This window comes from Mytilus edulis, chromosome 3 (assembly GCF_963676685.1).
Source record: "Mytilus edulis chromosome 3, xbMytEdul2.2, whole genome shotgun sequence".
Lineage (NCBI taxonomy): Eukaryota > Metazoa > Mollusca > Bivalvia > Mytilida > Mytilidae > Mytilus > Mytilus edulis.
In genome coordinates this window covers 84,042,972-84,059,491 of record NC_092346.1, presented here as the reverse complement: position 1 = coordinate 84,059,491, position 16,520 = coordinate 84,042,972, and the positions used below count along the sequence as shown (strand labels likewise).

Below are 16,520 nucleotides of genomic sequence, written 5' to 3'. Positions count from 1 at the left end.
TTGTTTAAGTCATAAGTAGACCAAAACTTGTGTTATACCTAATGATAACTTTGGGTTAGTCATAAATAGATCCAGATTTGTTTGAGCCTCCTACATTTTACCTTTGTTTAGTCAAGAATAGATCCAGATTCGTTTGAGTTGCCTTTGATTACTTTTTGGGCAGCCATGAATAGACCATGACTTGTTTGCGTTTCTACTGCTTACTTATTTGGCTAAGTCATGAATAGATCCAGATTAGTTGGAGCCCTTTACTTATAAGTCCCATACCGACTGGACTGTCCGTCCATCCATTAGTCTATGTGTTATATAGTAGTCTCATGAATAGATCCAGGCATTTCAATTCGAGCTTATACGAATTACTTTAGTTCCTCAGTTTTATATACCGAAGATTATAGTTCTTATATCTTAACAGAATGAAGGAACCAGTGTCCTTTTGTCCTAAAATTGTAAATCAGCTATTGTTTTTTTAATAACAGTATCAAAATGGTCGTTAAATATATTAATTATGCATGTCCTATTTTATGTTTTAATCAGAATAATTTCTGGATATCCCCACTGCAATATAAATGAATACCTCTTATACTTTATTGTCTGTTATGTTAACGGAGTTACTCTTGGGCTGGATGAAGGCCATATGCAGTTTCCCCTAACTTGATGGATATGCTCTTGTGGGATGTTTTTACAGTTGTGGTTTATTGATTCTTGAGATAACGTCTCTTGAAAAGTGTGCTACATCATTCTCCCAATTGTGTCCTGTTTGTGTACTCGAATCTAAATTACACGCACACCACGTTTTTTTTTTGGCACCATTGCTTTCTATGTTATTTTTTTCAGTTTCAAGTATTTATGGGGCCGGGTCAATTTAACATTATTTACACACATTTTTTTAAGATATAACCTATGATCTTTCTGACCTAGCCTAGGCCCGAGTTGGTGCTGTTACATCTTACAAAGACTACCCAAATTTTTTACCAAACATATAACGTAAATTTTATGCCAAGTTGTCTAACATATATTTCGATGTGCCCTGTGAAAAAAATGAAAATAAAAAAAATACTGAACTCCGAGGGAAATTCAAAACGGTAAGTCCCTAATCAAATGGCGAAATCAAAAGCTCAAACACATCAAACGAATGGATAACAACTGTCATATTCTTGACTTGGTACAGGCATTTCCTGAAAGTTTTAATGTTTTTATTGATGTTTACAATTAGGTGTTGTTTTTTTTAACTTTTTTTTTACCTTTATGTTGTTGTTTTTTTATTGTGCATGTACTGATTTTGTGTCATGGATAGAACCCCATATTCGTTCTAACATATTATTTATGATAACTTTTCTAGTTAATACTTATTGGTTAATTATTTTAGTTTAAAAACAATGATTTCTTGATTGCATTTTGCTTCACGTCATGTGGCAATTATTTTATATATATGTAGGACGAATAAATATTTCAAATTAATACCTTTACAAGGTAAGTTCTTCAATGATAGAAAAAAGACAAAAGGGCGAAAATTGTGACCTCCAATGCAAAAAAAACTATGTTGGATAGGGACGGATATTTGACTTGAAAAAAAAAACACTTACGGGGACCTTAGAGTTGTTGCAAATATGCTATGGCTCACACTGAGTGAACATGGCACTACATCTGCTCGAGTATTGAACTTTAGTGTTTATACATCAAACCAGTCAAACTTATCTCCCTCATGTAAAGCTCTGCTTCCTTTCACGAATTTGGCTATACTTTTAGAACCTTTTGGATTATAGCTCTTCATCTTTTATATAAGCTTTGGATTTCATATATTTTGGCCACGAGCATCACTGACATGAATTGTCGAAATGCGCATCTGGTACATAAAAATTGGTACCATTAATATTATTACGCCGAAAGTTGACAAGCAAGTCAGAGGAAGGCCAAAGTAACCATATTTCTATATCCAAGTCGCTTTTGAAGTGTCTAAAGAAAAAATGAGACAATGTACATCTCCATGAAAGTTTGTTTATCAAATTATTCTTATTTTCTTCATATCCGTTGATAGTTGGATTGGTGTATTACTTTTAAACGTCCAATCACAAATATTGCATGCATATTAGGACGAGAACAAGATGCTGCAATATGAATATGAACTCTGCTTTGTACTATATACTCTTGGAATATCAACGCGCTATAAGTCATCAGAAAACAGCAAATTCATGCATTTCTAAAAGCTACTGCGTAGAGACCCTGTTTATTTAATATTGGGTTAGTGGGTGTGGTTTATTTTTATATTGGACTATATATAAGAACAACCTGACGTTGAAGATACATCTGAAACGTTTTGCCCAAACAATTGATGACGAACGACTGAAAATAAATGCCCCCGTATGTCATGGTCCAGTTACTTATTTTGGACCTTAATGCTCTTCAACTTCGTACTTTATTTGACCTTTCACTTTTTTGGACTCGAGCGTCACTGATGAGTCTTTTGTAGACGAAACGCGCGTCTGGCGTATATACAAAATTTAGTCCTGATATCTATGATGAGTTTATTTACAACCACTGGGTCGATGCCACTGCTGGTGTAGATTTATTTCCCCGAGGGTATCACAAGCCCAGTAGTCAACACTTTTTGTGCTGACATGAATTATCATTGATATGATTGTATTTATAAATTAACTGTTTACAAAATTTAATAGAATTTTTGAAATACTAAGGCTTTTCTACCTCAGGAATAGATTACCTTAGCTGTATTTGGCAAAACTTTTAGGAATTTTGGTCCTTAATGCTCTTCAATTTCGTACTTTATTTGGCCTTTTTCACTTTTTTGGATTCGAGCGTCACTGATGAGTCTATTGTAGACGAAACGCACGTCTGGCGTGTATACAAAATTTAGTCCTGATATCTGATGAGTTTATTTATACATTCCGTCATCTGTTATTGTCTATGATAGTTTTTGTATTCTTGTCTCTCATTTTTACTAATGTGCTTTGTCTATATGCCTTTTTGTGTTTCTTTGATACATATGACGTGGCTCTGTACTTGTACATTCCGTCATTGTGTTATTTTGCTATTGTATATTTTTGTGCTTTTGTCTTTCATTTTTGCTAATTTCCTTTGTCTATACGAAATTTTGTGTTTCTTTGTTACATATGTATTTGTTTTTATAGTGATTAAGATTAGAACACAATGTTGACTACTGTACCCCTATTCTTGACATTTTAACAAACTATGTCAGTTTGTTTTGTTAACACATCATTGTCAATATAATGAAATTTGATGCGACTGTCATACAAATGAGAGGTTTAGCTAGCTATAAAACCAGGTTTTAGCCACCATTTTCTACATTATAAAACGCCTGTACCAAGTCAGGAATATGAAAGTTGTAACAACTTCGTTTGATGTGTTTGAGCTTTTGATTTTGCCATTTGATAAGGGACTTCCCGTTTTGAATTTTCCTCGATCTTCTATTTTTGTTTTGGTATTTTATTTTTTCCCACTGTGTCATGATCTTCTGAGCAATTTTGAATTGATAAACAATGTTGTCTTTTTTCGGAATTTTCTACCGAGAAGCAAGACATATATCTGTGTCAACAGTTTATTTATACAATACCTTACATTGATAATTTGGTAACACATTAAAAAACAAAACGATTTAATGTTTTTACAACTTCAACGGACAGTCATGAGGCTGTGCTTTAATTTCATTCAACATGACCTTTGAGGGAAACATTAATTGAAATCAATTTTCTTTGAGCTATGTTGTTTGAAAGTTAAGATACTATATATATTGAGAAAGCATATTTTTTTTACAGAGTTTGTAGAGTTTTCTGTGTGTAGCATCGATCTTTGTAATATAAATGCACATTGTCAATGTCGTTTTTTTACCATGAATATTAATTTAACATGTATCGTCTTGGTCCAGATTAGATATGACTATAAGACACTTAGCAAACAAAAATCAACCATACCTTGAGATACGAGGAAGGAAAGAAGGTGTAATATATATATAATATTAAAGATATAATAAAGGATATGAAAATCATAGCTTGCGAAATCTTTCTTTATTGAAACAACAAGACGGGTACGAAAATAGTTTTATGAAAGACATATTATACTGCTTTGTTATGATGATAAGTAATTATGTATGTATGACATGAGAGGTATAACTAATGATTAAAGCTCTCTCTATAACTAGTGACAGACGATAAATCTTCACTTCACTTTTTTTCGCCTCCTCTCCAGTAAGCGCTTTTTGAAGTGTCTTGTTTGCCTGCAGCCATGAATGGCTTTTGATGTACTTGTTTGGCAGGAGAATTTGAAGTCTGACGTCTAGAACGATTATTTGGTTCAGCTGGTTGTAAGCCTAGAACATTATGTTGATTATCCTGTTGGTTCATCCTATTCTCTAGTTTCTCTAGTTGCTCTTTCATCATGACTAGCGTGGCTTGTTGTAGATTAATCTGTTGCTGCTGTGTATCTATTATCTTTTCAGTGTGTTCTTTATTTGATGCAAGTCTTGCTATATTATCTGATTGGCCTGACATTATTTTTTCAAGTTTAACTTGACCGTCAGCTAGTTTAGCGTGGTCATTGGCTAATTGGTCAATTACTGCTAGTCTATCGTTTATTAAAGATTCTTGTTCACTGATTTTTTTACTCTGAGCTTCTATTGTATCCTTCAAATGTTTAATTTCTTCGTTCCGTTTTTCTAGTTCCTCCTGTAGTTCACGTTTATCAGTGTTCATTTTACGCATCTCTTCGTTTTCAATTTGAAGCTTTTGAATCCTTTCATGATATTTATTGTTCGTTTCTTTTAATTTAACCATGGCTTTTTGTAATTCTCTATATCTTTTAGTCATTTCCACTAAGTCCTCGTCTCGTAGACGTAGTTTTTCTTGAAGGCTAACCTTTTCATGCCTTTCTTTAATCAGAGCCTCTCTAGCATTGTCGAGAGAGGCCATTACTTCCTCTAGTTGTATTTCTAACTCTTCCTGTCTGGTGATTATGGCACTGAACTCTCGATGAGATGCTTTAGCGTCCTTTGATAGTGTGTTGATTGCCATCCTGACACCTTGAATGGCTAATGGATCTGTTTTTGATGTTTTTGATGCTTGACTACTATGAATTGTACTGCGGTCCTAGAAAAACATAGTACATAAATAACGTGTTGATTTGGACAGGTATATAGATTAAACATACTTTACTTTAAAAAAAGTTTAAGCATATAGAAGTTTTGTTATTCCACTTTCAATTAACAACAAATCAAAGAAAACGTTATCTGGAAAAGATTAAATTATTGTAAAAAGTAAAATAACAAAAATACCGAATTGCAAGGAAAATGTTAAACGGAAAGTCCCTTATCAAATGGCAAATCGAAACCCCAAACACATCAATAGAATAGAAAACAACTCAACTGTCATATTCCTAACTTGGTACAGTCATTTCCTTTTGTAGAAAACGGTGAATTAAACTTGGTTTTACAGCTTGGCAAACCTCTAAGTTGAATGACAGTCGCATTTAAATCCATTTTATACCGACAACAATGTGTGAACAAAACAAACATATATGATAGGTAAAAATGTCACAATTAAGGGTACAGCTGTCCAAAATTGTCTTATAATCTTAACCACTATAAAAATAATTGTTAACAAAGAAAGACACAATGGTATGATGACAAAGCACAGAAGCAAAATGAAAGGCAAGACTACAAAATTACCATAGCACAATAATGCAATGTCGGAATATATAAATACCGAGTCAAGCCAAAAGGATATTACCAAAAATAGAATAAAAAGGAAAGGTATGGATTTGGCTATACTTTTTTGGAACTTTTGGATTATAGCTCTACATCTTTTATATAAGCTTTGGATTTTACATATTTTGGCCACGAGCATCCCTGAAGAGACATTATTTGTCGAAATGCGCATCTGGTGCAGAAAAATTGGTACCGGTAATGTTATTAATAATATACAATGACAAAAAAACAGCACCGTAACCAGTAAATAAGATGATAAACAAAATCGGTATCTAGAATATATACTTGAATATTGTCATATTTTAGTTGTGAAGTACAGTTGATACAGAATATTTATCAATAAGATCTTGGTATCTTCCAATGATTTTTTTTAAAGGACGAGACGTTCATTGACATAACCCTGGTTTATCAACTTTCGGTACAGATGCTTATGACGTTTTACAAAGCCTGCGTTGCAGCTGCGAGCGCTTGCATACCGAATGAGTAGGAAAATGCATATCCCATATGAAAAGTTGGTATATTGCTGCTAAGATAGAAGAAATTGATAATTTCAAAATTAAAATCGTCTCGTTGTCATGTATTCCTGTACTGTGATGACGGCTTCTGTCAAATTCGAGGTATGAGTCTAAAAATAAGGCAGATAAGCTGTAACTGTTGTTTTTTTAATTTCTACTTCTAGAGGATATACCAATGAAACTCAACCAGAAAGGTTTGAATTGTTAATTGAAAGAACATCATTGATATATCTGAATGTGAAGTTAAATGATCTGGCTTATTTGATCTTGTTTTTGACTAGGGTCTAATAGAACTCAAACTCATATGAGAATAAGAAGAGGTCAGCAACAAGAGGTGCACAGTTCGTTCTAATGGTTCCTAGACACTGATGACGTGTGATAAAGTCTGAATAGCAGCTTCAAACGCTTGAATACCGAATGAATTAGGATACAATATATCCCAATGCTGCTAAGGTGCCAGAAATTGATAATTTCAAAATTAAGATCTTCTCGTTTGTCATAGATTCTGATATTAAATTAACCGCTTACGTCAAATTAGAGATATAGCTCTAAAATGAGGTAGAGGAAGCCAGAAAATCAACATCTACTTTCAATACATTAATGTTCGTATATACAATTAACAAAACCCATAAAGGTGGCAACAGTGAAAAAGAGGACACAACGAGTCTGAATTGTAAGCTTGAATTACTTTGTTTAAAAAGAAACATAGCAACAGTAACAAGTGGGTTAATTCGCAAATGAGACATCAGAAGGAGGAACAATAATGGGACATTAAATGATACTGGCCACATCTAGAAAAAGCTACAAATCATTCCTGTAAAGTTCATTTCACAACGGCTTAAGTAGTTTCAGAGTAGAATTTGAAAATGTGGTTTTCAAAAAGTTTTAAAGGTAATCATGTGGCCAAATATCATCATAAATGCCACACTTTTTTAAAACAACAAATGTGGCAATTTTTTCAAAAGACTCTACCAATCATTAAAATGTAAAGTTTTAAAACATTTGACCTGTAGTTTCAGTAAAGTAGATTTTTGAAAATTTCCCATTCCGAATCAAATATTGACTTAGGAAGCAATGTTTTTCGTGTGGTCAAGACCAAATTAGTATAGATTGTACAGGTCCTCCAAGATATTGGTAAAGTATGTCAATTCCTATAAAACTAATGTCCCAAAAAGTAAAATCATAAAAATAACGAACTCCGAGGAAATTTCAAAACGGAAAGTCCCTAATCAAATAGCAAAAGCAAAAGTGTAAACATACGAAACGAATGGATACCAACTGTCATATTCCTAACTTGTTTCAAGCATTTTCGTATGTAGAAAACGCACTACTGCAATTATCTAATATGTTGAACTCCTATATATTTTGTTAATATATAGTTTGTTGATCTATACTATGACTTTCTATACATTTTGAAACAAACATTTGGAAACTAGAAAAATCAGCGGGTTTGACTTCTTTGATGTCATTTTGAATAAAAAAGATATGTTGGTGTATATGCATGAGACAAGATTATCTGAAAGTCAACATTGTGGTTCTTAACTAAAGTAAAATATCATGGTAAAGTTCTTAATCCATAAGAGTCCATATTAGCATTTATATTGAACAGAGACAATCAAATATCTACTTTTAACATAAAATTGTGTATTTTACCTGAAATGCAAATACCATTCAATTCAAAATCAATTATTTTTGTAAGAAAGTCATTTCACGAAAAAAAGAATCGTCATGATAAGTTAATAAATAAAGAATTTCATATTGTCTTTCATTGTTGAAGACTTCGCAAAAGGTTTTTAGTTCATAAATGTTTTTAAAAAATACTTACTTTTGAGGATAGCATAAATCGCTTTGGTTGAACTAACTGTAAATCTGAAACATAGATCAGAAAAGTAAATATGATAATAATTCTAAAGGAAAAGCATATCATCTTTAGAACTAACTATTTCTTGTTTCAAGCATCAGAGAAATACACAGCAAATTGAAATTCGTAATGTTTGTTAATACTATCACTTTTTGCAATGAAATATGCGCGTAGTATTAGAGGTAAGTTTTCTCTTAGATTTGAGAGTGTAAAGTTGTATGCATCTTTTGACTGTTAACGTTATCTCATTGATTTCCAAGAACGAAGAAATACAAACATATTTTAAATGTTTGTTTTGCTCCTGAATTATAGTTTTAAATATTCCAGTTTGCAGAATGTTTCTGCACATACCAATGTGTCCAAAAAACGGTCCTTTCCTCTGTAGTCATGCTTTCATTAAACTTGTAGTGTCATCACATGTTTTAAAATCATTAGGACAAATACATACTGTTCTCAAATTAAAACACAGTGCTCGAGGGCTTTGTTTGCGGGGCCAAACTTTTGTCGTATAAAAAAAATCACAATTTACAGAATATTATCAAAATTTTAGTGTTTAAGTTATCTTTTACCATTATCAACAATTCTTGACGAAAGATATGATATAATGTTTTGAGAATCCCTCAGTTTACACATATGATTCTTTGGTTTTGCAAATTTTATCGAAAATTCAAAGACAAATTAAAAATAACCCGATGAGAAATGTCTCTACTTCTTTCACAAATAATTGGTTAGTTCGTCCACTATATAATTTGCATGCTATTAATGAAGCTAATTTAAGTAATACACTACCTTTGATAACTATTAAATGATACACTATATAACTCTCTGAGGACAATAGTTAGTAATAATCACAACCTTAATCAATCAAATTTGTACATGCAATTGATACAGTTTAAACAGAAACGATGTACTTGTTTACACTCAATGCAGTGCAGTTTTTCTTGGCCCTTAAATTTGTCATTATTATTTAGATATTTGTACATGATCATAATAATCATGTTATTGGTGAAGGAAACCGAGTTTTCGGGGATAGGCCCACATCTGCTACACAGCCCTAGGTCGAATGCACCGTACCTTTACTTTTAACAATTAGGAGCGAGCCTCCCGGTGAGCCCATAACGTAGTGGTGATATCTAAAATATCCCAAGACTTAAACATTTTACAAAGTATCTTGTGTAAATAAAAACAGAGAAGTAAATGTTTTTTTTTTTTATTATTTCTTTTTAACCAGAAGATATAGACGTACTAGACCAACTTTAGACGAATAGATAAAATAAATTACTGCTGTAGTTGCAATCTTTGAAATCTGTTCAGGATTAACTTTAAAATGATAACAACTAAATCATAGATAACCCATAAAACGGATGCTTTGACCAGCATTTGTATAAACCCAGTGACAATAAATGCACCGTTGGTATTTATTTTACTGCATTCGAAAAAAATAATATTATCAAATTATTATGCAGATTAAATTATTTATTTGTTTATGAACCCGTTATCATCGAATTTTGTAACGTTTAACCTATAAATCTCTTGGATCATTAAAGATAAAACTATAAAAGGAAAATTGACAATTAAGATCAAACTTCAAGTCAATGGGATATTTGGCCACATTATCTTGTAAACACGAGCAAAGAAAACTTTACAAATGTTTCTGATTACACCATTTGTTTTCTAATTTGTTTGACTAAATTAATTAGGAGTAGGGGCATTAAGGCCTGGTTTTGGCCCAAGGAAATAAATTGTTTGATAACTACTTCAAATTTGCACATAATGTTTAGAAATGCATAGGGTCAAGAAATTAAAAAGAAAAACATGAAGATCTCTATTTCTGTTGTGGAAACATCGTGCGCAGCCAAGAAACAACAAAATAATTTATTATTACTATTGACATAATCTCACCAAATATAAAGTTGTTTCTTGGGTGCGCACATACTTTTTCAATCTAAAATATACTTAAAATTTGATGAATAACAAGGAAAATCACGAAATTTTACAAAATATGCAAATTAAGTCATGATTTGTTGCCATGGAAATATGTTCAATGTCAAATTTGTGTGTTTTTTTTTTAATACCTTGTACCGTAGTCAAGTTTTCAGTAATTTAAGAATATGTATGATAACTTTTAAATTTGCAGTATTTTTGGGCCAATTAGGAGCCTTATTGGCCCTACTCCTTTTATGTAAGTTTTATTCTAGGGCATCTTTTAAATTTCAGCGGTTGACCTCTGATCACCTCTATCCATACTGAAAAGTTTCAAGTTTGCCCTGTTTCTGAGGTTGTTGTTACGCCCAGTGGACAGTTCATGTCGTAGACTTAGAACCTCTACTTTAGTTGATTACATATTAGGACAATATTATATCATTTGATATATGTAAAATCATACCTTTATCAGCTGTAAAAGTAAAACATCATATTAATATTTTATAAATAGAACCTTTAGCGGTGGAATTATGTTTATCAAATTATTAGTAAAAAAATGTATTTGAATTGGTCATACACCTAAATAGTTATTAAACAGATCAGCATTCTAATGGAAGAAACAGGTATTTTGAAGAAAAAAAATACAAGGTTTTATCTTATAAAACTATAGAAGGTATGCCAACTATGAACAAAGGTTATCATTACAATCTTATAGTTTTTTTCTATGTATCTTAAATCTTCTTGTTCTTAGTTCTTAGCCTCCATGTGCTTCGGGTTTATGCTCTTATAATATACTAGATTATGGAGTGTGTATCCGGGCGAGAATTCTCTAGTTCATTACTTTAGGCATATTTATCAAAATGTAGTATTTCAATAGTTTCTTGTGTATAATTTGGAGTTTAGTATGACGTTCATTATCACTGAACTAGTACATATATTTGTTTAGGGGCCAGCTGAAGAACGCCTCGCTGCATTGAAGACCTATTGGTGACCTTCTGTTTTTGTTTGTTCTATGGTCGGGTTGTTGGCTCTATGACACATTCCCCATTGCCTTTCTCAATTTTATTATTTAGTTGACGAGGCAATTGCTATTGTGACAAAATTTCATTGCATGAATTAGGTAGGTTTGGCATGTCGTAAAACACAGATATACCTACTGCTCTCGACAGGTCAGGAATAATCAGCTTACCGCACAAATAGTTCTGAAATAATCGCTTCAGTAAATTCTTCCGATGTTGGTCAATATATATTGACATTGATAATAAGGAATATTCAAAGTAGCTGATTACATGAGTTTGTGGAATATGTTTAGATGTTATTTACAAGATTTTGTGGAATAAACCTTGAATTTAGATATAATTATCATTCATTGTTATTTATACTTTAAACAGCGTTATTACAGCGAATGTAAAACTTCGAAATATACTAATGTATATGTACTTACATTTATCCGATTCTTCGTCGTCTGCCTTTAACGATTCCACAATATGTCCGTAACCACAATCTCTTAAAACCTCACATATGGTTGTATAAGAATTAGGACCAGAAACCATAACAGTTCCAAGGCATAGTTCTACTTTTTCTCGGTAATTATATAATTGTAAAATAACGTCTTTCTCGTCTGGAGATAAAGCCCCTCTATCCTCTAATGTGTCAGCAATGATTTGCAAATTTATTTCTTCATTTAAAGTTAGTAGGTATCTGGAATTTTAAATTTTAATTGTGTTTAAAAACTTGACAAAATGCCTTTGTAAAATCTGTCAATCTACGATTGAATTGTTTTTGTAGATTTATTTAGTTTAATTGCTATATTTAAGATTGAAATATAGTTGATAAGTTTGTACACTAAAACTATATACTTAATTGATTAAGTTAAATAATCATATGCTCTTCCACATCGTACTTTATAACATTTTTTGTTACACCTGAAAAGGGGGGGGGGGTATGGTTATGTTCGCAAAAATATTCTGATGCTAATTTCAAAGGACAAATGTTTTAATCTGTGAAAATGAAATAGTAAACTATCAAAGATAACGCAATTCGAAGAAAATGTCAAACCGAAAGTCCCTCATCAAAAAGTCCACAATAGCACAACAACACAATGACGGGATTTATAAGTACCAAGCCATGTCCAATGGACAATTCAACGATGTCTTATACACAAAGACAAAGCAAATCATACTATCAAACATTATTAACATGATAAACAACGTCAGTACCTAAAATCTACATTTCAAGACCATCCTGTATTATTTGTGAAGTTGATACAGAATATTTATCAACAAGGTCTTGGTATCTTCCAAAGAACTTTTTTTTAGAAAAAAAAACCGAGACGTTCTTGGACAAACACCTGGTACATCAACTTTCTGCTCAAACACTGACAATGATTAACAGAGTATGAGTAGGAGCTGCAAACTCTTGCATACCGCATAAGTTGAGAAATGTATATTCCATATGCAGGTGGAGTTAGAATACTGCTACTAAGGTAGGGGAAATCAATAAACTCAAAATTACAAACGTCTCGTTTGTCATAGATTCTGGTTCTGAGATGACCGCGTCTGTCAAATTCGAGTTATAAATCTTAAAATAATGCAGATGAAGCCGTGTCTGTTGTTTCTTTAATTTCTAGTTCTGAAGGATATATATACCAATTGAACCCAATCGAAAAAGTTAGGATTATTAAAAGAAAAAAACTTCATCTGCAGATTTCGGATTGAATTCAAAATAATGAGGATGTTCTACCTAAGAAGCAGATTATCTTAGCTGTATTTGAAAAACTTTAAAGAAATTTGGGTCCTTGATGGTCTTAAACTTCGTACTGTATTTGGGCTGTTTAAATTTTTAATTCGAGCGTCACTGATGAGTCTTTGGTAGGTGAAACTCGCGTCTGGCGTACATACATTCAATTGTATCTATGATGTAAGGTAAGGGGGGATTGAGCGTTCACAAAGATGATTCATCAACCCCGCCAAATTCTGATCATGTCCCTTGTAAGGACCGTTTCCATCTGTCAAATCAAGTTTGAATTTCGGTTGCATAATACAAACATGATCAGCAGAACTAGATCTACAAGTTTTTCCAGCAGACTGTCGGCATTTCAATGGGAACCTATTGTTCCCCTCTCCCTGTCGATTTGTTCCTTTATTATTATAAAGCTGACTTCATACAGGAACTTCTTAAGAATTTAGCAGTATCCTTTAACTTTACTTTCCACTATATAGATGATGTTCTCTCACTGAATAATTCAAAATTTGATGACTATGTTGAACGCATCTATCCAATCAAACTAGAGATAAAGAATACAACAGATATAGTTAATTCTGTCTCATATCTTGACTTACATCTAGAAATTGACAACGAGGGTCGGTTGAAAACAAAACTGTATGACTAAGGAGATTATTTCAGATTCCCAATTGTGAACTTTCCATTTCTATGTAGCAACATTCCAGTAGCGCCTGCATACTGAGTATATATCTCCCAATTGATACGCTATTTCCAGGCATGTATTTCCTATCATGATTTCCTGGATAGAAGGTTGCTGCTCACAGGGAAGCTATTCTTCAAATGGTGAAGATGAATCATCCCGTCGTTAATTTTACGGACGCCATCATGAGTTGGTTGATCGTTATGGAATAACCGTTTCACAAATGATATCGGATATGTTCCTTATGTCGTAACTTCAATCCCCTAAAATCCTTTTCACGAATGTGTCCTACCGAATAAGCCTATTTACAAGATTTGTGATGACATGAGCAATACGACGGGTTCCACATCTGGAACAGGATCTGATTGTCCTTCCGGAGCACCTGAGATCACCCCCAGTTGTTGATAGGGTTTGTGTTGCTCAGTCTTTAGTTTTCTATGTTGAATCCCGTGTACTAGTATTTGTCTGTTTGTCCTTTTCTTTTTAGCCATGGTGTTGGCAGTTTATTTTCGATTTATGAGTTTGACTGTGTCTCCTTTTCGCATAAATCATGCCGTTGTTTTTCTCTTTTGATTTTTTTACAAATTTTGCCTTTCTGTGGCCTTTTATCGGTTACTACACGGTATGCGTTCTGCTTAATGTTGAAGATCATACGATCACCTGTTGTTGGCTATGGAGAACATATTAAGTAATTTGATTTCTATTTTGGGGAAGTTTCATACACAATTATCAACCGTTCTATCATGAATTTGTATGTGACTTCAAAAGTTTAAAATTATCTGGTAAAAATACAATTCAATCTCATCGACTTGAGTACTTATAAGAGTAATGATTTGAACTATCTTCCATACCTTAAAAAACTCCATTTCCCAGTTAAAATGGTTTCATCAACTTCCGTATCAAACCTGACTCTGCGGATATCATTATCCATGTCACACACCTAATCTGCCAACATAACTGGACTTACCGACATTTAAAATCCCCCTTTTGTTTCTTTATTAGGGTCGTCTTTTATTAAAAGGTCAACCTTTAAATTTCATCAACATTTCAAGTTATTTAATTTATTGAACTCTAACTTGCTTTATTCATTATATATCGCAGTTCTTTCGCACAAGTGCATTTTTTAAAATTAAGTATTAAAGTTCGACAGAAATTTTAAAACTCTACCTGTTTATTTGAGATCTTTGAAGTCTTTCGAAACGCTTTTTATGGAATGAAGCCAAAACCTCTTTGCACATCATAGTAACATGAAATTTGCATAAGGTAATAATGCTTTAATCAGTTTACTTATATTTGATCTATACATAAGCTGATTATTTTCTCATTTATAATGATTCATAGGTTGCATTTCAGTCCTTTCAGAAGAAGCAGAAAGATGATAATAATAATGTTTACTTTTCAAATTATTTCATCTGACAATTTGTGAATAGAAGAGTTTCTTTGAAACATATTTGTTAGTTCATTATAATTCAAATTGTTTTAAATAAATGCAAAGGACGTACGTAAAACTATCTTATCAGTAATTTAAACGTCATTCTTTAGAAGATCTTTACGGCAATAGTAATATGGACCAAAACCATTAAAGAAGATCAATAGATAGGACCGAATCAATTATAATATTATATTAAATATGTCGTGCTAAATCACGATAACATTGGTTATTCCAATTACACATGGATGGTTACATTATCATTCTAAAATAGTTTTGTACCGAATACTGTGTTATTTGGCGACTCTTTTGAGAGATATGGACCTTTTCAACAATACTTTACAATGGTTTTTGTAAGTGTTGCTTACGAACCAGCTTGATAAAGATTTACATTGGAAACTATCTATATCAAAACGTAGCTACTATTTGAATTTGAAACATCTTTTTTTATCAGAAATTAACCGTTGAAAGGGACTTTCAAATTCACCTTTAATAATAGGAAGTATTCTTTGAATTACTCTAAAATAAACAATTTACTATTTCAAATTCTTTTGAACTAAGCACGTTTAATCTGACTTCATCTGGTTCTCCACTGCAATAAACGACATTGTGGTCCTTTCTTGTAATATTATAACGTGACTTTTCGGTCATTTCCTGATTTCAGATACAGAAGGAACATTCTTCAAAATGACTATATAGAAAAAAAAGATAAATCAGGTCCCTTAGGCAGTTAGAGTATAAAGCACACACAGATGTTGTTTTTTTTTAGTTTGTTACTGATATAGATTTATATTAACTCACACTCACAAACTTTTAAAGCATATTCCTCGCTGTAAGTTTTATATAAACTCATCATAGATACCAGGACTAAATTTTGTATATACGCCAGACGCGCGTTTCGTCTACAAAAGACTCATCAGTAACGCTCGAATCAAAAAAAAAGTTATACCCTTTCTCATTACTTATATTTCATCCGATATCACTTCTGATAGAATATTCGTCACTGAAGGTATCATTCATGACAGATATACTCCGCTGCGACGATACCATTTCTGACGGTTTCTTAGTCAATGAAAACATCATTCATACCTGATCCACTTAAACTGGAGTGATACGAATTCTGATGAACTTTAAACAAGAAAATCTGGTATGATTGCCAATGAGACATTTTTTCACAAGAGACCAAATGCCATAGGAAATTAACAACTATTGGTCAGCGTACGGCCTTAAACAATGAACAAAGCCCATATCAATTAGTCAGATATAAAATGGCACGAAATGCCTAATGTAAAACAATTCAACAGAGAAAATAACATAATTTATATACCAAAAACGAACGAAAAACAAACATGTAACACATCAACAAATGACACACACTGAATTACAGGCTCCTGATTTGGGACAGACACAAACATACAGAATGTGGTGGGGTTAAACAAGTTAGCGGGATCCCAACCCTCCCTTACCTGGGACATTGGTTTAACAGTACAACATAAGAACGAACTATAAAAATCAGTTTAAATAGGCTTTACTCATAGAAATACATCTGTCAAAAACTCAGAGTGAACATGGCCGGGTACTTGTACATCCCAACAACAAAAAGACCCTTAGTACAAATCTGGGAGTATTCACAGTTA

General features: G+C 32.6%; 1 protein-coding gene across 2 annotated transcripts; it reads right to left on the bottom strand.

Annotated features, from left to right (window-relative positions):
* Positions 1-4,018: 4,018 nt before the first annotated feature.
* LOC139517640 (golgin subfamily A member 6-like protein 25) lies at positions 4,019-14,719 on the bottom strand. 2 transcript variants are annotated; one of them, XM_071308915.1, is made up of 4 exons: positions 14,622-14,719; positions 11,475-11,731; positions 8,072-8,115; positions 4,019-5,114 (listed from the first exon to the last, which is right to left on the bottom strand). In XM_071308915.1, exons 1-4 carry the CDS (start codon positions 14,693-14,695, stop codon positions 4,194-4,196), a joined length of 1,296 nt encoding a protein of 431 aa, XP_071165016.1. In that variant the 5' UTR covers positions 14,696-14,719; the 3' UTR covers positions 4,019-4,193. The 2 variants fall into 2 exon arrangements, with proteins under 2 accessions (XP_071165016.1, XP_071165015.1); XM_071308914.1 differs by lacking the exon at positions 14,622-14,719 and adding an exon at positions 14,306-14,432.
* Between the last annotated feature and the right edge of the window lie 1,801 nt (positions 14,720-16,520).